The 14,598-nt window shown below is 49.1% G+C and overlaps 1 protein-coding gene across 1 annotated transcript; it reads right to left on the reverse strand.

Annotated features, from left to right (window-relative positions):
- Nucleotides 1-326: 326 nt before the first annotated feature.
- Nucleotides 327-3,437, reverse strand: LOC119335634. Its single transcript, XM_037607744.1, has one exon. The coding sequence runs from the start codon at nt 3,391-3,393 to the stop codon at nt 676-678; it is 2,718 nt and encodes a 905-aa protein (XP_037463641.1). The 5' UTR covers nt 3,394-3,437; the 3' UTR covers nt 327-675.
- Between the last annotated feature and the right edge of the window lie 11,161 nt (nt 3,438-14,598).

Below are 14,598 nucleotides of genomic sequence, written 5' to 3' on the forward strand. Positions count from 1 at the left end.
GACATAAAAAGAAGGAACAGAGCATTAGCGATGCTAGCGTAAAATATAAGAGCTACATTGTGCTGTGTAGCAATACACCAACGGGACAATGTTGTAGCAATTTCAGTAAAAAGCACAAATAAAAAAACAAAAAAGCACAGGCACAACAAATGGACAATGTCAACACAGCCCAACAGCAGCCCACGTGGTGAGCCAACAAAGGCCAACGGAGGCCAACACATAACGAACAGGGAAACTGACTCCAGCCATGCGAGCAAAGTTAAATCGTGCGATCAAATTATATGTTAGGTCAGTCGACTTAGACTTCGCAAAGTCTAAGTCGACTGAGATCTAGACAGACCCATTAGCAAAACGAATATTAAAGACATACAAGATCCAATGGTTCTAAAATTAGATGTGCGGTAAGTATTTCACATCTAAATGTGAAATAGCAATTCGGTTAGGCAAGGTCGCGAGGATACAAGCTGCGCGCGTACCCCTTTATGTCGTTCTTGCATCATTTCTTCGTTTCAGTTAACTGAACGTGTTATCTTCTTCGTTTCAGTTAACTGAACGTGTCATCTACAGATTCATAGTATCCGTGCATCTGTTCTTCCCGAAATAACCATTTGAAGGACATGCATGGCGGGATGCCAATCAGCAATTCAACAGCTAACCAAAAACGCGCTGTGAGCTTCAGCACGGGGAGGACGAACATCTCCTTGTTTCTTTTGGCTCAGCGGGCAGCAGTTGCTGCGGGATACTGGCCACTCTCCCTCGGCCTCTCCGGCCGCCCAGCATCCAGAGCACGAGGTGGATGCCGACGTAGGCGAGCACGGCGGCGGTCAGCGCGATGACGTACCCGGACGTGTCCCACTCCCGGCTGCTCCCGGCGGCGTAGGCGCCCAGGAGGCCCAGCAGGTCCAGCACGATCGCCGTGTTCATGGCGTAGAGCAGCAGGGCGTGGTCCTGCAGGGACTCCTGCAGCAGCAGCACGATAACCACCACCGACGCCACGAAGGAGGTGGAGTTGCAGTAGAAGAAGGCCCGGAACCGGGCGAGGTCGCTCCCGCGCAGCAACGGGTTCCCCGCGGTGGCCCATCGCTCCGACACGCCGCCCGGCGGCTTCAGGCCGGCCTGGTAGGTGACGCTTGCCGCCAGGATCGCCAGCAGCATCAGGTACTTCCGCCGGCTGGAAGTCGCCTCCGTGCCGGGCCTGGGCTTGGGTGAGCTACTTCGTCGTGGCCTGGAGGAAGACGGCGTGTTTGCCTTACTGCTGCTGCCTGCGGCGGCGCTTGACCCGGAGGAGGAGCCGTTTTCTCCGTCGAGGGTGGCGCAGCTTTCGAAGAACTTGAAGAACACAAGCAGCTGCACGACTATGAAGGCGACGACCGCGCCGACGAGCACGAAGACATAGATGGACGTGCGCAGCTGCCGGGCGCACCCGGCGGCGTAGGCGCCCATCAGGCCGAACAGGGCGACCACCATGCACACGTAGAGCGCGTAGCACCGTATGCCCGGCCGGTACAGGTTCGGGTTCACGAGCATGACGATGAGTGCGATGGACGCCATGAAGCTCGTCGAGTTGCAGTAGAAGAACGCCAGGTACCTTCTCCGGTATTCGTCGTGGTCTTCGAGGACTGGGGAACCCGCACTGTATTTGGGGCCATCTTTGGTCCAGAAGCCTCCCGGCGGGGTGAGCCCGGCCTGGTAGGTGATGGTGGCCACCAGGATGGCCAGGAGCAGCAGCCGCTTGCGCCGCTTGTCGATCTTTCTCTTCTCCTCGTCGCTCAGGTCCTCGTTGTCGAGGGTGAAGAAGACGACATGGATCACCACGTACACCAGGACGGCGCCCGCCAAGGCGACCACGTAGATGGAGGTGCTCACGTCGCGGCAGCTCCCGGCGGCGTAGGCGCCGATGAGGCCAAACAGGTCCAGTATCATGGCCACCTCGAGCGCGTGCCCGCTCATCAGGCTCTTGTTCTGGACCATGAGGATGACGACCAAGGACGCGACGAACGCGGTAGAGTTGCAGTAGAAGAACGCCTTGTACCGAGCAGCGTGCCTGAACAGGAGGATCGGGTCGCCGGCCTTGTAGCCTGGTGGCACAGCCTCCGGGTCGCCGTCCGACCACACGCCGCCGGGCGGGTCCATGCCCGCTTGGTAAGTGATGGTGGCGGCGAGAGTGGCGAGCAGCAGGATCAGAGATTTGGCCTTCTCGATGCCTTCGTTCTTGTTGCCTGTGTCCACCTCGTTGGCGAGGCTCCCTTGCCACCCGCCGCCTGATGTTGCCAGCAACTCACGCGCCGGCGATGAGCTTTGACTTTCGGTCTGGTTCTGGTGGCACCCGCGTTGTTGCAGCCAGTGTGACGCGCGCGCGGAGATGCTCTTGAGTCTTAGCCAGGAGCCGCTGCTCTTGAGAGGATCCGGGACGAGCACCATGACCACCATCACGAGGAGGATGTACACGAGGACCGCGGCGACGAGCACGACGACGTAGGCCGTCGTGTCGGCCTTCCTCGAGCTCCCGGCGGCGTAGGCGCCCAGGAGGCCGAGCAGCACGACGAGGATGAACCCGTACATCTGCAGATCCGCGTAGTACCTCTGCAGCCGTCGTCCCAGGAGCAGCACGATGATGAGCAGCGACGCGACGAACGCCGTGGTGTTGCAGTAGAAGAAGGCCATCAGACGAGCCGACTGGTGGACCTTCAGCATCGGGTCGCCAGCTTCGTGTCTGCCCTCGGCTTCGCCAAGGAAGCCACCGGGCGGGTTCAGTCCGGCAGCGTACGAGATGCCGGTCGCGAACGTCGCGAGCAGCAGCAGCACCTTGCGCTGCTCTTTGAGCTTGAGCGCGTCATCCGGGCTCTCCTTCTCGCGCACCACCACTTGCGAGGGGGAGGTCTCGCCGGCCTCCGGTGGCGCGTAGGTGGCCAGGAGGATGTGGATGCCGACGTAGGCGGCGAGGGCGACGACCAGCGTGGAGACGTACACGGTGGTCGGCAGGTCCTCGCAGCTCCCGGTGGCGAAGGCCCCCATGAGGCCGAGCAGGTCCAGCACCATGACGAACCGGAGCACGGCGAGCCACGCCGTCCGCCTCTCGTTGAGCACGAGGAGGAGGAGGTTGACGACGAGCGACGCCGCGAAGGCGGTCGCGTTGAAGTAGAAGAAGGCGAGGTACCGCGGAGAGTGGTAGAGGACCGGGTCGCCGGCCTCGTGGGAGCGTCCTTCTCCGTCGAGGCCGGACTCCTGCCAGACTCCCCCGGGCGGGCTGAGCCCCGCCGCGTACGTCGCCGTGGCCACCAGCGTGGCCAGCAGCATCAGGTACTTCCGCAGGTGGTACTCCCACGACGGCTCTTGTTTGGGCGCCGCCGCCGCTCCGGTGTCGAACTTCACCTTCTCGGTCGACGTCGCCATTTTCCTAGCCACGGGCAGTGAGCTCTATCTCTGTTATCTTTGGTGCAAGATTGCAAGCGTGGGAGGAAGATGGTGTGCCGATGGATGGGTGCGCTCGTGCCGCTGCATATATAAACCCTTGAGCTACGAGCCTACGGCTACGTCAACACGTGCTGACTAACTCAGGACGCCGTGTTCATTGAACGTTCCACCCCTCTTGCGCGGCCAACATAATTAAATCTGTTCTAGGCCATCCCATAAGGAGTGAATTGCAAAAAACCACCACATTTGAAGTTCAAGCATCAGATTGCCACCACATTTATTGCGCGTCCCAAAAATCCACCACTTTTCTTGTAAATTTTCGTAATAAAAACAAATGACCGCTTTGCCGCAGTTAACCCGATTTCTGACAGGGCTGGCCCACCCGTCAGGTGCCACGTCGCAGAAACCAGACGGCGCACGGTTTGACGGCCGTTAGGGCACGCGCGTGGTCAAAGCGTTCCCGTCTCAGTCTGCTTGGCCCATTCTCCCCTCTTTCTCCCCCGTCTCTCTCTCTGTCCTGCGATGACGGCGGCGGCTAAACCTAGCGGCGGCGGCGACGAGTCAGCAGGAGGCGGAGGGACTGGAGGCGATGGTGATGGGTTCTCGAAGGTAGACAACTGGCTCGGCAGCAGTAGTTTGCCGACGCAGCGAGCTCCTTCACCGGAGCGACCCCCTTCGCCCCCTTCGCCGCCGGAGTGGGACCTTGAGCGTCGTGCGGCGGCGGCCCTAGCACGCAAGATCAGGGCTTCCGGCATTGGAGAAGGCCATCAGTGGGCTTCAGGGTTCGGTGGCGTGTGGTAAGATTTCTTCCTCGTCCACCCCCCTCCATCCCTCTCTTCCATGTAACTGCATTCACTGGATTGAGATTTTAGGGCTACAAATAGTGCATCTTTGTGTTTGTTAAAGGGCTGTTAGATTTTAGGGCCGTTTCATTTTAGGGCTTTGTTTATTGGAATACTGAAGATTATTTTAGGGCCGTTTCATTTTAGGGTTGATATAGTTAATATATTCTCTGTATAACATGTTACAGTAGGAATTATAGCTCTGGGTTTATGGATTTATGCATGAATGCTTTGTTTACTCCTTGTTAATTACACTTAATTGTTGTCCTGTAAATTATGTGGAACTGAATCAATCAATCAAGCACTAATTCTCCTACATTTTGTGTAGTTTGGATGATGAGATATGGGAAATAAGGTACCATTTTCAAGGGAAAGACAACTTGGAAATGACCATTTCCCTGTCAGAAATCACTTATATCAACATGTTAGCACTGCTAGAGACTGAAGAGGGATATACTGAAGCTGACTACATGTTCTATATGAAAGAAGAGGGAAAGGGGGCAGCAGGGATGCAGGTTATTGACAGTGAAGGGAGTGTGGAGGAGATGCTAGACCATTATGCTGAGCAGAAGGTGCTCAACATAACTATAATTAAGGCTAATGAGCCTAATCCAGGAGAGTTTAACAGGGCAAATATTATGGAGGAACAAATACCTATAAATAATATGGGGGATTCCAACATTTAGATACATTAAAACCGAGCACTCTCTCAGCCCTCTCAAGCCATCAAGGCTTCTGGCCATCAGATGTATGAGTTTAGGAATTTTTGGCCGTTGGATCAATTTGTGAGTGTTCGTTAGTAACCACAGATCACTAATGGCATGGGCCGCTGGTCCGGTAACAAAATGAACGGTCTGCCATTACTTGGGCCTGCTGGGACTTCGATGTGAAAACGACCAACCAAAAAATTGCGCATATAATACTTCGCAGCCGCACGTCGCTCGCATGTTGGCAAACTTTTCTGCGTGGGCCGACTAGGCGGTCGACGAAACAATAAGAAAATACTTATATCAGAACACGGGTTACTAAAAAATCAGAACACAGCCTCCCGTCCCGTGTGTTCAGCAGCGGCTCTTTGCAAGGGGAAAAAAGGTTGTTCGCAGTCGTCGATCTCGCGAGCGGGCGAACTGATCTATACGAGGCGAGCGACCTACGCCTTGCCGGGCGGGAGAGGCCATGTTAGGTTCTTGCGATGGGAGCGAGAGGATCTCCTCGTGACGCCGTGGGGCAGTGATGGGACAGCGAACAGTCGCCTGACGATTCAGTCATCAGCAATAGAAATCCTCATTGATACGGACCTTAATGGCAATTGATTTACCCACTTTCCGGCGTCCGTTTCTACTAACTTAATGGCAATCGATGTGCCCAGGTCAGTTACTCCACTGGCATCCATATAGTCTCGATAATCCTGTTGTTCCTCCCACCTCCTCCTTACTTCGGCAGGTTGGTACCTCATCTTTTCTGTTCCATACCTCATCTTCTTTGTTCCATCTTCACCCAGTTCTTCCTCCATCAAATTTTAGAATTTCTCTTATTGATGATGTTCTCTTTACTCCCAACTGAATAGAAGGTGCTACGAGTTGACAGATTCGAGGTCGTTTCCGATGGGATGGGTTGTCCCTTGCCGCTCAATGGCTAACTGTCGGGTTATTATCGGTGTCATCTTACTATGTGTGCTCATCCTGCTGCACAGGGTGCCTACAGTTGGACATTATTGTTTTGAACCGTCACTAATCTTTATCCTGTTTCAGGATTTTTGTATCATGATGGATTATTCTGCCAAGGGGGCTGTTCTAGGAATCTGAGGTAGGCATAGCTTCGTATAACGATGGCATATGGAGCAACTTCTTCTGTTTATCTTTTTGGACAAGGAATTGACATTCTTCCAAATCTCTAACTGAACATATCCCTTTCATTATATGGCATGCATGGTGAATTCCAGCATTGCATATTGAATTTGAATAAGTATTGAAGCACGTACATACATACAGGCATATATGAAGTATCCATGCCACAATAAAGTCATGTACCTCATGGATTGGATCCATACCCAGATTAGCCATGAACCAATATTCTCTGAAAAGCTTGGTAAATAATCTTTTGTTGAATGAAGAGTACTTGAAAAAGGAACACTGATCTGGGCCGAGATTTTGGTCTGATCATGTATTGTTGTGGCAATAGGCGCTCCCTTCCCTCTAAACTTCCATGTTGTCATCAAGATGATGTTAAAATGCATTCTGTGCGCATGTGTGCGCGCGCACATATAGCACTTAGCGTTTTCAAATGATTGTGACGCTCAACACTTTCTGTAAGCACTTTGTGCTCTTCATAGGGTAATGCCCGTTCGCAATATGCATGATGTTTCATCTCGGACCACTTATTGGGACATGATTAGTGTGCCATATTGTTTTTAGGAAATTGAAGGAGATAAGATAATTGGCTCGCCAAAGCAAAGATAAAAAAAGCCAAGCATGTTCTTAAAATCATATAAGGCGGTAGTAAGTATGCATCTTCAGTCACCATTTTGGCAGCATGTTCTGGAGGTAAATCAGATGCCTGATGCCATGTATACTAGAATAAAAATACAGAGGTTTCAGCCAAAATTTTGTCATTCAAAAAGTAGGAATTTATCCCTACTGCATGTATGTATAATATTTTTGAATTGCGTCTGACGGGGGTTGCATTAGAGAACATTTATTGAACCGAACGATTACATATATAGGTGGTCTTGTGTGATGTTAGTTTCAGTTCATTCCTGAGCTGGACAGTGATGACCATAAACGCCTTGGCGTCTAACTTTTCCCAAGGTTCTGTACATACAACAAAAACTTGAAAGGATTCGGTGGAGCGTGCCCTCACCTGGGTTTGTTGAGCTCAAGATGCCTCTTTTGATGAAATCGTCTCTACAATTATGCTAGAGCAGTCATGCGAGATGTTAAAAGTTTCTTGTATAGCTCCTTCAAATGTGAAACAATTGGATTTTGTCCGGGACGCTCAGATTGTGTAAGCTCATGGCCTAAGACATGGCTTACTGATAGACACTGGCTGGGATGTAACTGTCTTCTATTAAATCCGACAACATGGAGGTAGAACGTTTGCTGGTGTAAGGAAATTCACATGAAGAATTAAATTTGTGGCTTTGGATCATATATTTTAAATATCAGGATAACATGTTACCTTAAACGACCATACAAAACTGCAAAAATATTATTCAAAGATCTGAAAATTACATATCATGTAAGCCTTTAATCGTGAGTTGGCTAAAGTAATTTGTGTTAATTGTGTTCCTCGGCAATTAGCTGACTTGAGTTAAAGAATTATTCAGAAATGTTTTATTAATCCAGAAAGTTTAGTTCCTTATTGTGCTTCAAAGAGAAAAATGACCTCAGTTTGTATTTTATTTTCATATTTTTACCATTACATATTTATAGAGAACAAAATTGTTTAGTCATTATGAATGTGTACTTTTCCAACCCTTATTATATGGGTAATAGACGGGTGCGGCAACGCGCGCCATCATGGTCTAGTTATTTCTATAGATGAGGCAGGAGTATTGTTCCCTATTTCTGTTGAAGACACAGTTGAAGAGTTGTATGTTGTTCCTATTGCTGTTGTAGAGCCAGGTGAAGATGCTGCTTACATTAATACACAACAGAGCATGACTTTGAGAAAAGCAAAGGGCAAAGAGAAATTACATGAAGATGTTAGCCCCTCTGATGATGAAGTGTTTGTTGATTTGAACTGGTGTGAGGAGAAAGAGGAAGAGCATGACATAGGTAATGAGGAGGAAGATGAAATCATTGAGAAGTTGAAGCAGAAAAGGAAACAGAGAGAGGATCCTATGCATCACTTTGAAGGAGACACAGAAGTGGAAGAGATGTGCCTAGAGGCAGAGGACTCAGACACAGAACCTGAGACACCACTTCCTCAAACATTTAAGAAAGTAGGCAAAGCAGGCCCCACTACAAGATCACACCATGAAGATGACATTGAGGTTATTCCTGATTTCATTTCATCAGATGATTCAGCTTGTTTCCCTGGGGACTATGGCATCAGTGAATCAGATGATGAGTCAGGTCTGCCACTGCCTTGTGGAAGGAAGAGTCAAGCCAAGAGGGCCAGGACTAGGATCTGGTATGATGAGAGCAAGCCAGATGCTCATGACCAACTTTGCGTGAGTATGTGCTTCACTGATGTGTATCAGTTTAGAAGAGCACTTAGGAATTTTCATATCAGAATCCTTAGAAATTTTGTGTACCATAGGAACTGCAAGGATAGGATCATTGTGCATTGCACAGAAAGGGACAATGGGTGTCCTTTTTTCATGACTGCATCAACAATTGCTCATGAGAAAACATTCTGCATCAAGAAGATCAAGTTGTTACACACTTGTGATGCACATGGAGAAAAAACCAAAGTGACAGTTGACTGGATGGCCAGAACCTGTGAGCAACAACTGAGAGATAATCCAAGGGCTGGTGTTGATGCAATTTTAAAAAGAACAAAGACTAAGTATGGGCTTGAAGTACCAAAGACAAAGGCCTACAAGGCAAGGTCATTGGCCATTGAAGTGGTGGAAGGGGACATGAAGGGACAATATACAAGGTTTAGAGATTATCTTGAAGCTGTGCTTGATACCAACCCTGGGAGCAGATGCATTGTGACTACCACAGAGCTTGAGCTCCATCCTAGTCCAAATCCTAGGTTCCACTACATGTTCTACTGTCTGAATGCTTCAAAAGAAGGTTTCTTGAATGGGTGTAGGCCATTTATAGGTATTATATGCATTCTACATTACTCCAGTTCACTGCTAATATCTTGTACTTAATAATGTACTCATTTCACTGCTTTAATACAGGTTTAGATGGCTCCTTTATCAAGCTTTCTACTGGGCAACAGATACTTGCTGCCACTGGGAGGGATGGGAATAACAACATATTCCCTATTGCAATTGGTATTGTTGATAAGGAGGACAAGGATAGTTGGACTTGGTTTCTTAGCCAGTTAAGAGCTTGCATTGGAGAAGGGAACAAGTGGGGCACATACACAATCATCTCTGATAGACAGAAGGTATATTTTTCTGTCTATTACTACTTAAACAAGTTACATGAATTAGCAAGTTGTACAAATAATAATTTGTATTATGCAATCCAGGAGCAAGTTACATGAATAATAATCTCTATTACTACTTAAACAGGGGTTGTTGAATGCAATTCAAGCTGTGTTCCCACACTCACCTCAAAGATATTGTCTTAGACATATCTATGCAAATTTCCAGTCAGCAGGCTACAGGAGTGAGGAGTTGAAGAAGCATATGGACAATGCTGCATATTCTTACACAAAGAATGGTTTTGAGGTTGCAATGAATGAACTGAAAAAGGAGGATGAAGATGCTTGGAAGTGGCTTTCTAATATCCCTAAAGAGACTTGGGCAAGGCATGCTATGGATCACACATGCAAGACAGACCTAGTAGTCAACAATCTTAGTGAGGTATTTAACAAGATGATACTAGATGTGAGGAACAAGCCAATAAGGAGTTGTGTAGATGGATTCAGAACTAAGTTGATGGTTAAGTACCAAGCAGTCAGAGAGAAGACAGAGAAGAGTAAGTGGGAGATAACACCCACTTATATGGAGAAGTTGGAGGAGTCAAAGAAGTACTCTAGGCATTGCACTGCTTACATGGCAGGTCCTGGTATTTGGCAAGTCACTAGTGGGGAGTCTACCTACTATGTGAACCTTGATAAGTGGACATGTGACTGCAAGAAGTGGGACCTATGTGGTTGGCCATGTAACCATGCAGTTTCTGCCATTACAAGAGTGAAGGGACAGCCAGAAGACTATGTGCATGAGTTCTTCAAAAAACCATTGTATAAGGAAACATACAAGCACATCATCTACCCTGTACCAGGGCCTGACTGTTGGCCTAAGACACCAACTGCTGACATAGATCCACCAGTGTTCAAAGAGAAGAAGGGCAGGAAGCAAACAACTAGGAGGAAGGGGCAATTTAAGGTCCGAACAAGGAAGGATACATCAAGGATGGCAACTATCACCTGCAGCAACTGCAAGATGCAGAAACATAGGTACACCTATTGCCCTCAGCCCCTGAAGCCTCATCTTCAGGCAAGAAAGGACAAGCACAAGGTATGGAATATGCACCTATTGCCCTCAACAGTTTTCATTGTTTTAATCATTTGATGGCTTCATCCTAATTGTTGGGCTATGATGTGTGCTCTCTTAGACAACCAAAACTCACTACCATGAAGCTGGGGGGAGTTCTGCTGCATCTGCCCAGCCTGCAACCAGTGCACCACCTGCTGCAACAACTAGGGAAAGAAAAACAACTTCTGGTGGTCCTTCCCAGCCTACTACGTCTACAAGGGGAAGAAAAACAACTGCTGCTGCTACTAGTCCTGCCCAGCCTGCTGCTTCTACAAGGCCAAGAAGAACAGCAGCTGCTACTACTCCTTCCCAGGCTTCCACAAGAGCTTCAGGTTCAAGCAATGCAGCCAGCAGGAGAGGTGGAAGGCCCTACATGGCACCTAGGGCTGCAACTACAACAGAGGGAGCAACAGTAGGGTCCAAAAGGAAGAGGTTCCAGAACACCAGGATGAGGGGTTACTTTTATGCTAGTGGCAACTAGTCAGTGAACTACCTGCCTTAAGTATTTCTATGTTTCAAAAACTATGCCTGCCTTGGGAACTGCTATGTGTAATCAATATTTAGCTTGAGAACTTGTTTGTGTTAGTACTATTTAGCTTGAGAACTATTATGCTTGAGAGCAATTGTGGTTCAGAACTATTATGGCTGAGAACTAGTATGGTTCAGAACTTGTTTGATTTTGGCATTTGCTGCTTAATGGTGGTCTTGGCATATTCTTTGTGGTTTATGTGATCAACAATTTACCTTCTGTAAGCATTTGCCCAATTTGGCCATGCCCAGTTGGTCTTGAGCACTGACCATTTAGTCCAAACAAGCAGAATAATATAGCTCTTACTATGCTCTTACTATAGAGAGCTAACAACCTTACATAACAGGGCTAGTTTTGCAGCTAGTCATTACATACATTACATAACTTAACTAGAGGTAGTTTTGCAGATAATCATTACAGTCATTACATAACTAGGTGGATTCTCAAAATATACAACCCCAAGGCCAGCTATATTGTTCCAAGGCCACATATTAGCTTAACATAACTGATGAACATCATTGTTCACTCAGCAAGGATTGACTTGATCTTCTGAAGCTTGTCCTAGTTGGATATTACTGACTGACCTGAGGAACAGCACATCCATAGAACCTCCTCCCAGTGTCCTTTCCTTCAAATGCAACATATTTCATGCATGGGGCCAAGTGCAGTCTACATGTGATGCTTGCATCTGTAGCTCTACCACAGAAGGATGCATCTATGGTGGTGTCAGGGTTCGCCTGCATTGTAGCACAAGTGCAAGTGCTCAGAACATAGCGCAAGTGCTCCAAACCATTGTCTCAAAACGAAGAACACTTGAACCCTAACCCTAACCCTCGGTGCGAAACAGATCAGATTTCTTACCCAGTTTTGCTCGAGCTCCATGCCGACCAGCTCCTCCTCGCTGCTCTCCTCTCCATCATTCCACGACGGCATCTTCAACGGCGGCGAGGGAACCGTGCCTCCAGCGGCGGCGAAGTGCTCCGGCGGCGAAAACAGAGGACAGAGCAGAGTGGGGGGGAGTGAGAGTGAGAGTGAGCGAGTGGAGCGGCGGCGAGTGGAGGGCAACGCTTTGACCACGCGCGTGCCCTAACGGCCGTCAAACCGTGCGCCGTCTGGTTTCTACGATGTGGCACCTGGCGGGTGGGCCAACCCTGTCAGAAATCGGGTTAACTGCGGCAAAGCGGTCATTTGTTTTTATTGCGAAAATTTACAAGAAAAGTGGTGGATTTTTGGGACGCGCAACAAATGTGGTGGCAATCTGATGCTTGAACTTCAAATGTGGTGGTTTTTTGCAATTCACTCTCCTATAGGAGGGGATCAGAGGCTGCCGTTGCATGACAATGCCGGACGACGCTCGCCGATCGTAGTCTTGGCTGAAAATCAGCAGTGGGTGAATCATGAGCTGACTGACTGAGAGTTTTACCTGGCTACTTTCATCTACTCCAAATTAACTGAAGTTTTTGTTCTGAGGGAGCAATTAATGGGAAGTTACATATATTTGTTTCAACGGCTCTAAGTCTCAGTCGACTGAGACTTTGTTATGTCTCAGTCGATATTATATTTCTTTGATCTTGCATGGAGATTTATATAAAAAAATCTAGTTTTTTCCTTCTTATATACTATGTCACTTGACTGAGACTTGGTTAAGTCTCAGTCGACTGAGACCTAGATACACCCATTCAATTTCTTTATAGTACTTAACTAAGCATATAATGCACAGGTGGGTGGGCGGCGCCTGCTGCGGCTCTGGCGATGGCCGACGCAGCGGTGATGATGACAGTGCTCCCACCCACGCAGGCAGGGCCGAAACAAACGCGTGCAGGCATCGTCGACATCCACGACCAGTGTTGTCCAACCAGCGTCAGGTTCCAGGCTGACTCCTCGTTCACCCCCTCCTCCTCCATCATCACCCCATCCTCTTGCTTAGGGATGGCAACATCGCCGGCGGTCGACAACGCGAGTTGCACCGCCAGGCCCTCCCACTCCTTGAACTCATCGGGCTTCAAGTCCTCCGACGCCTTCATGTATGACTCGTCCATCTATTCGTCTTGTTCTGGAGATGGAGATGAGGTAGTTGTGGGTTCACACGAGCGCACCCGCACATGCGCACGGCGAGGGCTGGGAACACACATCTACGCGCATGCACACGCACATGCAGGGCTGACGAAGAAACAACCGTCATCGCAGGTCGTGCTCATCCCGGAACCACGTGTCCCAAAGGGGTGAGTAGACGACGTATGTGACGTCGCGGAGGAGATCCGGAGGTAGCTGGGCTTGTCGGCGGTTGATCTCCAAAAGCCACGCACAGCCGCTTGGCCGGGACGCCAGGCACGGGCACCCACTCCCAGTTGTGATTCCACCCGTTTGGATGGTGCAGGTCGGGCCACAACATCATCCCAATAGTGCTAGCACATCTCCATGCCGACATAGACGTGTTTCCGTGGCGCTCCTCCTTGGCTCTGATGACCTGACCTCGCCGAGATCCACTTCCATACCATTGTGGTGATGGGCGGTGGTTGGCGGCGCGGGCTAGGGATGTCGGGCGTGTGGGGGCAGGGAAGTACGTGGAAGTGGACGAAAGTGGACGGGTCGGTCCATGTACACGGGCTAGGCACTAAAAAGGACCTGCGTGGGCTGGCTCGGTGGTTGACATGCGGGCCCCTTTCACGCGTTTGGACTAAATGGGGCCGGTGGGAGTGGTTGGTTGGCTAACGCACGGGCCCGAGGGTGGACACTGAGAAGACACGCACGCTTTCATTCAGTGTCCGTTTGAACGCAAATCGGTTCCAAATTTATCTGTTCGATGTTGGGCCGTGACATTTGTTCGTCTGAATCCAAACGGATATGACGGACCAAACGTGACCTGCGTTGGAGTTGGCCTTAGCAAACTGGTATTACTATATATATATATACATATTTTTTACACAGATGGATGCGCCAACTCGCTTTATAATATGTATATGAATATGTATAATTTGACAAAAAATCGATCGATGTGTGGACGGAGTGATTGACTGACAAGTGAGGGTAACTGGCCAACGACTCACGTGCAAACGCCCACACTTGCTTCTGCAGCTGCAGCTAACCGGCTGACTTTCGTATACTTAGCTGCACGTTCGTACGAAGGCACCTATAATTAAGCTCGTACTTAAACTGCGTCTGGGGTCGCTATAGCAGGCGACGTAATCCCGTACAGTACTAGCTGGCCAGCTTTCGTGCATTGCGTCAGCGGAGGAAGCCCGTTTACTTTCTGCATATAAGATAAGATGGGCATCAGCGTAAAAAAACTCCTCTGTGCAAAACACAAAGTAGAGAAGTCCACTTCCTCATCCAAAAATTATCGGTTGACTTCCTCATTTTCTGAACTTTTGATGAAGGCTGACTTAGCCCTCCATAAGCTACTACCAGTATATCCTGGATGGTTTACCCCTCGTCAGTTTTGGTGACGAAAGTCCATTTCTGAAAAATCTAAGAAAATGCCGGAAATAGGATAATGAGATGAGACGCCGTTGCACATACAGATGTAGCCGCCATGGTCGCCTGGTCGGCCAAACCGAAGTTAATATCAGAGCTCGGATCGACTTGATTGATCAGTTGCAATGGAGTGTATTCCAGTGGTCGGATACGAATGATCAGTTGCAACACAC

The sequence above is a fragment of the Triticum dicoccoides genome, chromosome 7B, assembly GCF_002162155.2.
Source record: "Triticum dicoccoides isolate Atlit2015 ecotype Zavitan chromosome 7B, WEW_v2.0, whole genome shotgun sequence".
NCBI lineage: Eukaryota > Viridiplantae > Streptophyta > Magnoliopsida > Poales > Poaceae > Triticum > Triticum dicoccoides.